The following is a 14,869-nucleotide window of genomic DNA, read 5'->3' on the forward strand; positions in this document are numbered from 1 at the left end:
CCCTCCTGGAGCTCTGGCAGCCTTGGGGCTGTGCCCACTGCCCTGGGGAGCCTGGGCAGTGCCCAACCAGCCTCTGGGGGAAGAACCTTTGGCTGAGATCCAACCTGAGCCTGCCCTGACACAGCTCCAGCCATTCCCTGGCTGCTGTCCCTGGTCCCCCCAGAGCAGAGCTCAGTCCCTGCCCCTCCTCTACTCCTGCCCAGGCAGTTGGAACTGCAATGAGGTCTCCCTTCAGCCTCTTTCCCAGCTGAACACACCAAGTGCCCTCAGTGTCCTCACACACCTTCAAATCCAGGCCCTTCCCCATCTTCATTACCCTCCTTTGGACACTCTCTAATGGCTCCATCTCTTCCTTCCATTGTGTCCCCCCAAACTGCCCCAATGTTGAGGTGAGGCCACCCCAGGGCAGAGCAGAGCGGGACAATCCCCTCCCTGATGCCCCAGAACAGGGTTGGCCCTCCTGGCTGCCAGGGCACTGCTGACTCAGGGACAACTGGCACCACCAGGATCTGTCCCTGGTGATGACAAAGGACTCTGCAGCAGGGCCACTGTGGCTGTTGGGGTGTGGGGGGTCACACCAGGCTCTGGGAACCACCAGCCTCCACCTGGGACTCACCAGCTCTGGATTCCCTGCAGGGTAATGCTGAGTGATGGTTCCTCAGAGGCTGAACGGACACCCCAGGAGATGAGGACTATTTGGCACAGAACAGGGAATATGCTCATCATCCCAGCAGGACCCACTTGTCCTGTCACTGTCACCCATCCCTGTCCCACCAGGGACAGGCTGTGGTGGCTCTGGCAGGGCAGGACCTGACCTCAGCCTGGTTTTTTCCCATAATCTCCATGAAAAGCAGTAGAATGAGGAACAATTCCTGTCACTGCTCCTACTCTCTGGCCCAGCCCCAGGATCTGGCAGGACGTTTTCTAACACCCCATAACCTTGGCTTCTTTCAAGCAGACAACAGCTCAGATTAAAGCTTCCCATTGAAATGCTTCTGTTCCCTCTCTGTGCCTTTCAAAGCCCAGATTAACTGGAAGCCAGGATTTTACATGACCCACATCTCACATCAGGGCTGCTGTTCAGCTGAGCACAAGTGACAGGTCTGATTCCTTTCTGACACAGTGGAGTTATTAACTTGTTCAAGGTCCTGTTCTTGGATTTCCCATGTCCTGTCATTCTTTCAGCTCTTGTCTGATGGACCAGACACAAGGCATTGAACTTCCAGCACCTGCTTTGTAAAACAGATGTTAACAAGGATAGTGACAAATTACCAGCTGGGGGTTTAGAACAGGTTATGGTGTTTCAAATCCCTTGATTTGGCTGCTGAGAAATTTCTGTAATTTCGTTAATCAGCCTGAAATTCTGAAAGGCTTTTTGAGCAGTAACATCTACTGCTTCAATGCATGAGATTGCTGGGGAAAATACAAAACCAGGATCTCTCCAGTGATGGAAGAAAACATTTCTAAAGCTGGACAACTTCCCTTTGGTACAGTGGCTGGTAATTCAGTTTCAGTGATTAAGTCAAAGCTGGTTTGGAGTGATTTATCAGCTCTTTAAATGCCATCCTGCACATACAATGCTGAGCACTTGAGAGGACATGACAGTACAGACCACCAAGCTGTCCTGGCTCTGGCAGAGCAGCTGAAGCAGACACTGCTCTCCTCTCTTCAGGGCCAGCAGCCCACAAATTAGGCACTGGCTGCTCCACACAGTAAATGATGTCCCTGTGTGGTGGAGAGGTGCCATTGATCCCACACTCACATGAGTGGAGCTGAGACTAACAAAGACAAGCCCAGTTCCATCACACTCACCAACAGCCACTGCATGAAGGGCTGAGACTGGGAGCCCAAAGCTCCCTCCAGATGGTTCCTTCTCCAGCCAGAGAACACTTCAACCCCCCCTAAAACCCACACCTCCTTCTGGAACTGTGTATCCCTGTCCATTGACCAGAGGAGGCTGGAAAGCAAATAAGCTTTTAACTGATGTTCCTCAAAGTCATGGGTGGTGGCTCTGGAACCCACTCAAAAACAGGCAGGAATTAGGGAATGGCCCAAGGTCATCCCTTTTACTCAGAAATTGCTGGGTGGGACACTGTGCTTTGTTCACCAAGGGGCAGAGGGACACAGGTCCACAGCCTCCCGTGGCACTGGAACAAGCTCCAAGTGCCACAGACAGGGACTGCACTTACTTGGAAGATGTTGGAGAAGTCTCTCAGATTGAAAACGTAGTGGAACTTGACAGCTGTTGGCAGGAAGGTGGCAGCCACCCTCCTGTGCAGCCCCAGGGCGAGGGCAATCAGCTGCTGGGCTGATTTTTGCACAGCCTCCGAGAAATTCCCACTGGTCAGATGCTGCATTAAAATGGTGCTGTAGATCCTGGTCAAGGCATCCTGGTCAGGGTTGGAGAGAGCGAAGACACAGAAGTGACGCTGAGGAGGAGAAAGGGAGACACAGAAAGGTCAGAGAGATGGGCAGTGAGCTCCCAACTCAAATGCCTTGTGAGGACTTGATGTGCTTGGACACAGTGCTGGATAAACTACTCCAGGCTCCACTTCCCAGGCAAGGTTGGCCCAGATGATCTTTCGAGGTCCCTTCCAACCTGGGATGCTCTATGATCCCACCAGAACTATCTCCCCCTTCCAATTTCCCAGCAGAGGACAGTTGACAAGTGACACCTTTTGCTCACTGAACAAGGGATTTCCAATGGCATTTCACAATGGCTACACTGCAAGCTCAGTCCAGTGAAGAGCTGAAAGGTCTGAAGGTCCCACTGACCCCTGATGAAGCCCAGTCTTGTCTCTGGTAGGAGCAGCCCCTGGAAGATGCCACCTCTCAGAAGACCCTTTATTGATTTGGAACTTACAAAGAGCAAGGAGATTATAGAATCATTAATGTTGGAAAAGACCTCCAAGATCATTAAGTTCAACCTTTGACCAACTCCCAAATCCCCACTAAACCATACGGTGAAGGGCCACATCTACTCATCTTTGGACACTTCCAGGGATGGTGGCCCCATTCCCCTGGGTAGCCAGTTCCAGTGCCTGACCACCAAAAAGCTTTAATGAATTATGGCCCAGAGGTAAATATCACCTTAATGAAGGTAGAATGTGCCTGTCTGAATCAGAAGGCTTCCTGACAGTGGGTGTGGCTGGCCAGGAACCTGGGACTTCTTCCTCCCACTGAGCAGCAGAATGAGAGGAAACACAAAGAAGAGAAAAAGGCAGCAAGTTTGCTGCCTCTCCATCAGGAGTTAGTTGCTCAACAAATCCAGCATGTTTCTACTGATCAAATCACATCAGGATCTGCCAGAGGTTCTCCCTGAGCCTCATCTTGAACACTCCACCCAAAGCCAACCCCAGGGCAGTGCCATCGTGCGGGGCTTTACCTGCAGCCTGGGGTTGATGGTGAAGCTCCCTGCAGTGGGGTTCATGCAGGACACGTACTGCACATTGGTGATCTCCTTCAGGGACAGCCTGGTCCGGTCATACCTTTGGGCAAAGCAAAAGCCATGGATGGTGACCATTGCTGCCACCCCCTGGAGCTTGCTTGGGGGCTCCCAGTGTCCCCGTGGCTTCAGGGGACACATTCAGGGGAGTCACATCCTGTCCCTCACCAGGGCGGGGCCCAGAGCTGCTGCATTTCTGCACAGAGAGTCACAGAATCATGGAATAAGCTGAGTTGAGGGATCCACAAGGATCATCGAGTCCAACTCCTGGCCCTGCACAGGCCCATCCCCAAGAGTCACCCCCTGTGCCCCAGAGGATCAGCCAAACCCTCCTGGAGCTCTGGCAGCCTTGGGGCTGTGCCCACTGCCCTGGGGAGCCTGGGCAGTGCCCAACCAGCCTCTGGGGGAAGAACCTTTGCCTGAGATCCAACCTGAGCCTGCCCTGACACAGCTCCAGCCATTCCCTGGCTGCTGTCCCTGGTCCCCCCAGAGCAGAGCTCAGTCCCTGCCCCTCCTCTGCCCCTGCCCAGGAAGGTGGAACTGCACTGAGGTCTCCCCTCAGTTCTGCTCTTGGAGGATATCCTGTAGCTGGTATTTCCATCAGCTGGTAACAACCACTGAGCAAAGCCCTCGGGTCAGACCCATCACTGGTGTGGAAATTGTGGGAAATCCCAGGAGTGCCTCTGGTTTGGGCCAGCCTGGGATGGGGTAGGAGGGCTGCCCAGCACTGCCCATGGGGAAGGATGGGGGGGCTGCTGGAAGAGCTGGGGTACAGCCCCCAGAGCAGAGCTCAGGGTCACTGCTGGGCCAGGCCAGCCCAAGAGCACAGGGAGCTGTGCCCCTCTCCTTGCTCACCACCCTGGGTGAGCTGCACCCTGATGGGCTGTGAGTGGGACCACCGAGGGGGCAACGCCTGAGGGGCACTGCCAAGAGGGGTTAGAGAGCTCGGGAGAGCCTGGGAGGGACAAGGGGGCACAGGGTGTCCCCCACTTGTCAGTGCTCCCATACACCCCCCCCTAAGCTCTCTTTCTGCCCAACCTTCCCAACACCCACAGCCCCAAATTTCTGCCTCCACCCCACTGTCCCTGTACTTGGGAAGCTTTTGGCCAAGGTCAGGCACACACACAACTGAGGAGACTTGGAATTGCTCCAAGTCCTTTCCCTGTATTCTCTGTGGGAGAGCTAGGAGTATCCCTGTCCCACACAGCACTGCTGGCTGAGGTGTCAAACGCACCAATCTCCTTCCAAAGCACTGTCAGTGGTTTTCCTTCAAATTACCTGTGCCTGGAAAATGCCTGTTTGCTGCTGCCTAACTGAAAACAGCCTCAGGTGCTCACAGCAGGGGTGGGTCATCCCAGCTGAGGCCAATCCATGTCCTTTCCCCACTCTCAGCACGGCAGGGCTCAGGCTGAGCCTTGCAGGCTTTGCACTGGGATCAGTCACGAGACTGAGCAGGGGTGGAGTGAAGCTCCCTCAGCCAGGCAGGGAGTGTGTTTGCTGGGGACAGGGGACACCCTGAGGGTGCACAATGGCCTGTTCACCCAGAGCCTCCCAGCAAGCTCCAGCCCAGCCAGATGCCGCGGCCAACATGGGATGGGAAGAGGGATCCACACTGTGACTTCCTCTCAAACTCCATCCCCAACAGCAGAGCTGGATGAAAAGGTCTTGGCCCCCAAGCCTCCTACCAGTGTCCATAGTCCAGGTGCTGCCTGAGCAGGGTGTGGGGCTGCACTGTCCCATACGTGTCCACCTGGGGCATGTTGAGGTCGTCGATGAAGTACACGAGCCTCTTGGTGCCTGGGGGGCCGTAGGTCCTGCCAGCCTTCTTGTCCAGAGGCTTCTCCAGCACACCTGTTGGGCAGAGGGAAATAGAAATGATTCCTCAGCCCAGTGTGAGCAGCTCCAGCAGGAGCCCAGCTCTGTGAGGGCAGGCAGGGTCCGGGCAGGCAGAGGGGGAAGCCTGTGGCCCCCTCGGATCCATCTAGGCTGTTCGGTGCTCTCTGGGGAGGAAGAGCTGGTCTTGGCACAGGACAGTGGCTGTCCCCAGGCTGTGCTTATGGAGCACCTAGGAGCCCTTCAAGGGGCTGGCAGGATGGTGGCTGTCCCCAGGCTGTGGCTGGCAGGGACCCTCAGGCAGATTTTTGGTCTGACTCAACCCAAATCACAAAGTTTTCAGTTCCTCCTTGCAAACAAAACACAGCAAACGCTCTGCTACAAGCCTGGCTTACTTCAGAGCAAACAAAGCTTTTCATGCAAGATAAAGCCTTTTGAATCCCTTCTGCCCATTTTTTTAAACTCAATCCTGCTTTGTGAATTTATTCTGATCCACAACACGGAGGCAGTGTGTCCCCTCCACTGCCCTGCCCCAGATGTACCACAGACACCCCCCAAGCCCAGGCAGAAGTGACTGGGCACTAGGATAGAACCAAGGAGGTGCTGGGGCACCAAGCCCAGGAGCAAAGCTGATTTTGTGAATGAAAATGCACTTCTTATGCTTGTTAGACAAAGGAAATGGGTGTTTTCAGGGCTAAAATCCTGAACAACTTTAGAACAATCAAAATAATATTATTTATTTGAATGTACCAGATATAATCACAGAATCACAGGATGGTTTGGGTTGGAAAGGACCTTAAAGATCATCTAGTTCCAACCCCCTGCCAAGGGCAGGGACACATTGCACTATCCCAGGTTGCTCCAAGCCTCATCCAACCTGGCCTTGGACACTTCCAGGGATGGGACATTACATGCTCTTCTCCCAAGTCCCTCTTCAGCTCTCCTGGAGTCCCTTTAGGCACTGGAAGGTGCTAGAAGGTCTCCCTGGAGCCTTCTCTCCTCCAGGCTGAACAACCCCAAATACCAATCAGTTCTCTGATCCCCTCCCCAGCATTACCCAAACCTCCAGAAAATGCAACAAGACTCAATTGCAAAATGAGCTGTCACATTCCCACCCAGTTTTCAGTCAGGTCACCCATGAGCAAAGGACAGCATGGAGAGAAAGCTTCTCATTTTGAAGCTCTGAAAGATTTTCCTTTGTTTAGCAGAAGGCTGAGGTTATATGTTGCTCTAGACTACAACATATGGGGAATATTTATGATGCTGGGCTGATATTTAATGCAAATCACCCCACACTGCTGCACATAATATTTTACAGCTTATTGATTCCTTTCACTGCAGCCCAAACAACTTTTCCTGCCTCAGTAAGTGGCAAAGCACATAACAGCAACTCTCCTCTGCCCAGATCCTGGGATGATTTTCCTGCCAAGGAGCTTTCTTGGACATCAGGGAGCTCTCAGGGGCTCCCTGCTCTCCTGGGGATGGAGACAGAACTTGTTGCATTGGCTCAGTTTGGGGTTAAGCAGCATGACAAGGAACACTTTGTAATTAGGGATGACTAGGAATTTCAATAAAAATCTCCTTGTGCAAATGTTCACTTCAGCCATTGCTTACCAAGGGCCAGAGATATTTTAAAAAAAATTATATTCTGGCTTTTTGATGACAAATCTTTTAAACCCCCCCCCCCCACTTTTTCCCTGCAGACAGTCTGGCTTGCCCACTGCTCAGAATTCAGCTGTTTTCTTGCCATAGACACTTGCTACAAAAAGGCATGAATTGTGCTCAGAAAAATGATGGATTTTTCCTCAGCAGAGTCTCTCTCTCCCTTCAATAAAACCACAATATTTGAAATTTCTGGTAGCAAGTCAAATTAAGTGTTTCAAATAAGCATTTAATGTAAATTTAATTAAGCCTTAATTAACATATAAAATCAGCCCTTTTCGAGGTTAAACAAGGATGCAGGAGATTCATCATAGTGAAATGCAATTACTGGGGATGAAGTGACATGTTTGTGGAAGTTGCATTTTAATTCAGAGCCATATCCCACAATAATTCTGGAGGGTCCCTGTTGCTGCTTCTGAGCTCCTGACATACCCCCAGCAGCCCCTGAATGGAACACTCAGTGCACACCAGACTTGGCCAGTGTGGCTCCTCTTGCCTGCTGGCTGATGGTCAAGGGGATAAAAAATACTCATCCCCAAAAAAACAACATTTATTGTCATTTTCTTAAGGCAGATCTGGAGTGGGAAGGTGTGGAATGATATCAGGGTAGAGCTAATGGAGCAGTGAGGAGGAGCAGAGGTCCAAAAGGGCACAAAGCAGCAGATCAGGGGCCACAGAATGTGGTATTCGGTCACAATACACCAAAGAAAATCCCTAAACTGGTCCCAGGTTTGGGCACAGAGAGATTCTGGCTCCTTTTAACCTTTATGCATGTGAAATTCTGTAAGCCATAGGCCTGCAGTTATGGTTTGAATGACAACTCTGTGCTCCCCCTGAAGGATGCAGCTCTGCACCTTAAAAATCTCTGTCCCAGCAGGCACTTTGTCTAAGAATTCCTGGCTTTCAAGCTCTTTTTAAAGTAAATAAAAATAAAAAATCCCAAACTGCTTTGTATGCACATTTTACAAATCTAAAGAGGCACCTGCTTGAGCGACAAAAAAGCAGCCAACTGACAAACTCCAACAAAAGGGAAAAATTAACTCTAAAAAATGAGCAGTAGGGAAGGAGGCCAAGCTGTGTAAATCACACTTCCCAGAGCAGATCTCCCAGCCACATCTTCATCCCCGAAATGAAGATGTGCTGTGCTCTGCAGAGGAAGGAAGTCATGGGTTCAGCCTAGAGCTCAGAGCAAACAGGGACACTCAGCCAGCTCTGCCCCTATCAGCCCCCTCCCCTGCACACACCCACCTGGCCAGAGGGGCACCCACAGCACAGGTGCCCCCCAGGCAGCTCAGCCCACCCACCAACCCAAGGGCATTTCCCAGAGACCCCACGCTGGGAGGAAAGGACAGGCTGGAACCCAGAGGCTGGTCGGGCGCTGCCCAGGCTCCCCAGGGCAGTGGGCACAGCCCCAAGGCTGCCAGAGCTCCAGGAGGGTTTGGATGATCCTCTCAGGCAGGGCCAGGAGCTGGACTGGATGATTCTTGTAGGTCCCTTCCAACTCAGCATATTCTGGGATTCTGTGATAACCATCACACCCCCAGGGCTGCAAGACTGGCCAAAAGGGGAGGCTTTACCCAGTTTTTGTCTTGAAGGACAACTAAGCCAAATAATTTGCCTTCTCACTGTGTGCAGAGGCACAGACACTGCCCTGTGGGGTGATGAGCTCAGGCAGGAGGCTCCAGCAAGCCCAGAAATCCTCCCAACCTGCCCCAGGAAGCAGCTGTGGCCCCACAACACTCTGTTGGTCAGAGCATGGTGCCAATAACACCAAGGTCATGTTTGATCCCTGTATGGGCCATTCACTTAAGAGCTGGACTTGATCCTTGTGGGTCCCTTCCAACTCAGAATGTTCTGTGATTCTGTCACATGGTCCCAGCCCACAGAGCATGGGCTGGGCCTGTGTTGTCACCTCTCTACAAAACCTTTCCTAGGATGTTTGCAGTGTTGGGAGCCTGGCAGAGCAGGGACGAAGCCCAGGACACTCCCTGCCTTCAGCTCTGACCCTGGCTGGGAGGTGTCCCCACCTGGCACCCTCAGCTGGGAACAACCAAACAGGGAAGGTTAATCCTTGGTCTGCCTGGTGCTTCACATGTCATCAGAGAATCACAGAATGGTTTGGGTTGGAAGGGACTCTAAAGCTCATCTCACTCCAACCCCTGCCATGGGCAGGGACTCCTTCCACTGGCCCAGGCTGCTCCAAGCCCCGTCCAACCTGGCCTTGGACACTTCCAGGAATGGGGCAGCCACAGCTTCTCTGGGGAAGTAGAAGGATTTCAGGACTTTTGAGTCAAACCAAGCTGAATAGAGGAAGCAGTGTGATATACAGTGACTCACAGCTGTTGTTCAACTCAAACCAGGTTGCTTCATTACTGGTTAGTAAATACATGTAAAATTATTTATTTCTCTTGGGACACCATTTCGAAATGAGCCACTTTTCCAGAACTACATCCTTTCTCTTCATCTCTGAAGAGACTGCACAGCAAAACTGACCTTATCTTGGGATCAAACTTAATATTTCACTGATTTGCCAAAATCCCCATCAGAGATATCCTTATGGACATTCCCTGGGGCTCTGGATCCCCCCAGTCAGCAAGCCCTGTGCCCCTGGGGAGGGGGTGATGTGAGACCTGCTCTGTTAGGCTGCAGCAGGATGGGAGGACAGCCCCAGGATCCAGCCATGGCTTACAGCCTGCACTTATCCATTAGCACCATCCTCTGCTTAATTGGGATGCAATTCCCATCATTGCATCCTGAGGACAGTTTGGATCCTTGCCAAGAAACTTATCCTATTCAGCACGGGCTTAAATTCCAGGACATTAAAGACACACTTCAAGTCAAGTACAAGCCATAAAAACTGTAGCAGAATGAAGCCTGTGTTTGGCACAGCCCTCAGGGTGAGGGGTTCAGGATTCAAATCTTCATGTTGGAAAACAACATCTTCCACAAAACCAGGGCTCTGCTGACCAGAGAGTTTCATTGTGGGATTTAAGGGTCTGCAGGTGCCAGTGCAGTGCCCACAAACCACACGGGCAGCCCACCTACAGGTCGACCCCTGAACTCTCCAGTGATCACACGCTCCAAACCCCAGTGGCTGCCCCGGGAATTCGGGAAGGTGCCAGGAGAGCTGTGACTCAGTAAGAGCCTTACCTTGCAGCATGGCAGAGGTGGTGTAGTAGTTAAACGGGACCTTCTTCACCACATATGTGTCTGTGTCCAGAGAGGAGAGTTTGTCCCCCACCAGCACAGACTTCCCTGTGCCCGCACTGCCCACCAGCATCACGGGGCGCCTGCGCTCCAGGAGCCTGTCCAGGAGGTACCGCACACGGACTGTCTCAGGGGTGGGCACCAGGCAAGCCTGAGGGGCAGAAAGAGCAGGTGATTGTCCCCATCACTGCCACCACCTCACAGCCATGTCACAGAATCTCAGAGTCTCAGAATGTGCTGAGCTGGAAGGGACCCACAAGAATCATCGAGTCCAACCCTCAGCCCTGCACAGGCCCATCCCCAAGAGTCACCCCCTGTGCCCCAGAGGATCAGCCAAACCCTCCTGGAGCTCTGGCAGCCTTGGGGCTGTGCCCACTGCCCTGGGGAGCCTGGGCAGTGCCCAACCAGCCTCTGGGGGAAGAACCTTTCCCTGAGATCCAACCTGAGCCTGCCCTGACACAGCTCCAGCCATTCCCTGGCTGCTGTCCCTGGTCCCCCCAGAGCAGAGCTCAGTCCCTGCCCCTCCTCTGCCCCTGCCCAGGAAGGTGGAACTGCACTGAGGTCTCCCCTCAGCCTCCTCTTCTCCAGCTGAACACACCAAGTGCCCTCAGTGTCCTCACACGCCTTCAAATCCAGGCCCTTCCCCATCTTCATTACCCTCCTTTGGACACTCTCTAATGGCTCCATCTCTTTCTTCCATTGTGTCCCCCCAAACCGCCCCAATGTTGAGGTGAGGCCACCCCAGGGCAGAGCAGAGCGGGACAATCCCCTCCTCGTGCCCCCAGGACAGGGTTGGCCCCCCTGGCTGCCAGGACACTGCTGACTCAGGGACAACTGGCACCACCAGGACCCCCAGGGCCCTTTCCTGGCACTGTTTTCCAGCATCTCATTCCCAGTCTGTACAAACATGACCTGGGGAAAAGTAAAACTGGGAGAGGCAGGAATGAGTGTGGTAATCCCAGTTTCCAGGCTGCACTAGGAAGGGAAGGACACACTGCTGCCAGCCATTAAAATCAATCTTTGCAGGTGGAACCCTGATGGCTGGTGCTGCGAGCAGCAGCTGGATCTGTCCATGAACACACACTTTGCTAAAGCAGTGACAGTTTTTATAAGTCATCTGCTCACTGTGGCACTTCTGGAAGGACAGGGAAGCACAGCTGGCAACCACAGTTCATCACCTGAGGAACCGTTTTTTTGGTCAAAACATAAACCCATCTCTATTTCCAGCCAGGCAGAATGATGAGATGTTGTCTCAGGGGCTTTGTCCCTACTCTGTCTCACATCCCTTCTCTCTGCAGGCCAGTTTCCCCCATTCTGCACCCGGGGCACACCAGTTCCTGGGTCCTTGGGGTGGCCTGTCCCTGCCCTTCCTGTACATAACTCAGATTTGGGAGACAGTCAAAGCACAGTACAGAGGATAGGTAATTTAGCTGCATCCATCCTTAGTGTGCAGTGCCTGACTTTTCACCAGACTTCATTGAAACACCCCCGTGCAGTCACTAAAACATATTCTCCCAGCCAAACAACCACCTGGGGTCACCTACCTGTAATGGCACCTCTGGATCAAATTCAAACTGGGGAATAAGTTTAGACCAAGGCTCAAACTTCTTTGTTTCTGGATCAATGTAAAAGTCAAAGACTGTGCCCTGAGAGGGAAACTTGATTGTCTTGAATTCTGCCACCCACCACTTGCTGAACTCCACTCTGTAGTCCACAAGCTGCAAGACAAAGACAGGAGAAAATATGCTAATCTCGAGAAATTCATTAGTGATGGAGAATGTTATCTATCCCTGTCCAACAGAGTGGGATTAGTCCCTAAAATATATTCCACAAGATAACAATCTTATCCTTTTTCCTATTATTAAGCCTAATTTTTCAATTTCTTCATTTCTTCTCATCACTCCTATTTATTCCCCTAAATAATTCATCCTCTGTGTTGATCACTCCTAGTCTGTCTGAGATGAAATAGATGGATCAATTTGAAAAAGAGAAATACGTGCCTATGCCTAAACAGACACTTGATTGATTCTTGGTGCCTACTTCTTCCAACAGACAAGGACACCACATCCATCTCCATCCGTGGCCATGGACAGTCAGAGCATGCATACCAAAGCCCTTCCTCATAAATCACACCACTCTGCAAACACTTGGTTGTTGTTTTCTGGCCTCTTTTCAAGCAGGAGCAGCAACACTGCAGACACCAGTGTAACAAAGCCCTGGAGAGGGACCGTGCTCCTGTGGCTGTTTCTGTGCCTGAGAAGCACCTGCTTTCCTGCTTTTTGCCATCCTATCTTCTGCACAGAGATTTTGGAGCATCTGAATTCTTGTCAAGAGCTAGGGTGACAGTTTTGGCTTTAGATGTTGAGTCAGGACTGGCAAATTATGCTTAGTCCCTGGGGAGAAGTGGAGGAGGGAGGGGAAAAGTGCTGCTAAAAAAATGTCTGTGAATGACCAGATGCATAACTGAGCCAGTTTTAGCAGCACAGGTTGCTCCTGGGGCATCTGTGGGTCTCTCCTCCCCACAGCCACCCCATGGGCCAGCACACATGGATTGCTCAGCCGCTATCAGCAATCCTGGGTTTGAACTGAGTACCCTCTGCAAAGTCCCCTGAGCCACCATCCCTCAAAAGACCAGAGGATTTGCAAAACACATTATTAGTATCCAGGATTTTGCAGTCTTGTGCTACCCAGAGGGACAATACGACTGTAATCTCCATTCTCCCGTTGTCACAACCCCCTAGCCTGGCAGTGGAGCAGCAGAGAGGGACGGGCAGCACTGCTAAAAGCTTTCTCTCAGTGCTGCCCTTACCCTGCCTGCAGAGCAGTGGGATGGGCTGCCTGCCTCCCTGAGCCCTTAAGTGGAGCAGTTCCAGCCCCAGCTCTACTGCCAGAACAGTGTCAAGCTCAAACTGCTTCCTTAACAAAAACCCCATATGGATTTCTGTTAATTTCAGAGCCTGGAAATGGCAAATCTATCGTCTGGTTTTATCCAGGGCCCCTTTCCCCACCCCCAACCAGAGCAACAGGAAGCCTTCCAGCCTGTTTGTCCTGACATTTCAGCAGCAAAAGGTCACCACGAAGGGCCCCCTCAGTGGGGAGCAATAAACAGCTTTTATATTGGCTCATTTTTCAGGAGGCTGCCCCTCTCTGGGCCGTGGTGCTGCGCTCTCCTTGCTGACATTTACAGAGCGGCACAGCGGCAGCGCCCGGCCCAGCCTCCCAGCCCAGCACCCTCCTGAGGGATGCTGTGCCTGCACACTGTGCCACCCACCCAGCCGTGCCATGGCCTTGCTCCTGGGGAGCCAGCACAGCCAGGGACTGACTGCCACGGCGTGGGAACGCTGTGTCCATGTGCCACCCACCCCCGCTCCAGGGAACTCACCCCAGGAGCTGGAAGCCCCTCTGAGGAGACAGCAGCTTGTACTGCTGGTCAGGGACCAGGTGTGCTCTCCAGGTTTGGTTTGTTGGCTTTTCAACTCATCCTGCACTGACAACACTAAGGCTGAGTTTTTCCCAGCTGGCACACAGGGAATGGAGGGTTAAATCCTCCACAAGACCCAAGAAAGCTGGACTCATACAGGTCATTCCATGGCCACGAGGTGTGATGGCACCAAGGGAGCACCATGCTGAGCTTGACCAATGTTTATCCCTCCCTGAAATATCTGCTCCTTGGCTGGAAGCAAACAAAAGGAGTCCAGCAGATGTTGTTGGTTTAGCACTGAGGAACATGGACAAAACACACTGGGACCCCAGTGAGCACCTGAGCATCCCCTGAGAACAGCAGGGGGAACATCTCTGGTGTCAGGTTCATGGAGAGACCTCCACATATTCCAGACAACACGCAGCCTACCAGACACCAGGTTCGGCTCTCTGAGCCCTTGACAGCAGTGTCCTTCCACTGGGCAGACCCATAGGCAGGACAACAGGCTTTATCCTCTGACCAGGAGATGTGACCACACAGCAGGCCCCAGCAGGGACCAGGCAGGACCAGAGTGAGCAGCTCCAGCTGATGCCAAACGTGCCTCCAGCAGCAGTTTTGCAGACACTGCCACTGATCCTGTGCCACCTGCTGAAAGCCTGGGACTCCAAATCTAGGTCTTCACATACCACACGTGCCCTCAGATCCCTCTACAAGCGCTTCAGGTTTCTCCTGCCTGCCCTGAACCAATCACGTGAAAAATCTCCAGCCTTCCTAGCCAACAGTGTGGAAACAGCAATGCCAAGGGAGGTTGGGAAGGCATCCTGCAAGCACAGGCAAGTACACACCCCACTGCCCTCTTGTCTGTTATCACTGCTAACAGCTGGGAGCTATAAAACAGCAGCAGCTTTTCCAATTGCTTGGAAATCAAGAGACAGCCCTGCTGTGTCGAGGCCAGGTGGCCAGAAAACAGGGCAGAATGGGACATGGGCGAAAGGAGATGCCCACTTTCCTCCTGCTTACAAGGCATCAGGGCAGAGACAGAGGCAGCAAAACAACCCTGCCTCCCCCAGGCAAGCCTAAATCTTTCCCAAGATCCCTGTTGTTCACGTTCTCCAGCTCCCACAAGGCAGCTGTGTTTCAGCCCAGCTGGGATTGCTTGTGCTTCTCCCATGTTTGAAGGATCAGGAGCTGGGAGGGGGCTGGAAATGTGCAGTATCCAGTGGTGCCTCCCAGGGATACCTCCCTGGCAGAGATCATGCCCACCTCCTCTAATGAGGACAGATGGATTCTGGGCTGACAGC

At 52.6% G+C, this 14,869-nt stretch overlaps 1 protein-coding gene across 1 annotated transcript in view; it reads right to left on the reverse strand.

The window, feature by feature from the left end:
• Positions 1-14,869, reverse strand: part of DNAH9 (dynein axonemal heavy chain 9) — a 180,063-nt gene that overhangs the window by 123,476 nt on the left and 41,718 nt on the right. Inside the window, exons 27-31 of the mRNA XM_017835980.1 lie at positions 11,692-11,865; positions 10,091-10,298; positions 5,131-5,296; positions 3,386-3,488; positions 2,190-2,429 (exon numbers count right to left, since the gene is read on the reverse strand). Coding sequence (XP_017691469.1) covers positions 2,190-2,429; positions 3,386-3,488; positions 5,131-5,296; positions 10,091-10,298; positions 11,692-11,865 — 891 coding nt within the window. The remainder of the gene's footprint in view (positions 1-2,189; positions 2,430-3,385; positions 3,489-5,130; positions 5,297-10,090; positions 10,299-11,691; positions 11,866-14,869) is intronic.

This window comes from Lepidothrix coronata, unplaced genomic scaffold (genome assembly GCF_001604755.1).
Source record: "Lepidothrix coronata isolate B3197 unplaced genomic scaffold, Lepidothrix_coronata-1.0 Scaffold267, whole genome shotgun sequence".
Taxonomy (NCBI): domain Eukaryota; kingdom Metazoa; phylum Chordata; class Aves; order Passeriformes; family Pipridae; genus Lepidothrix; species Lepidothrix coronata.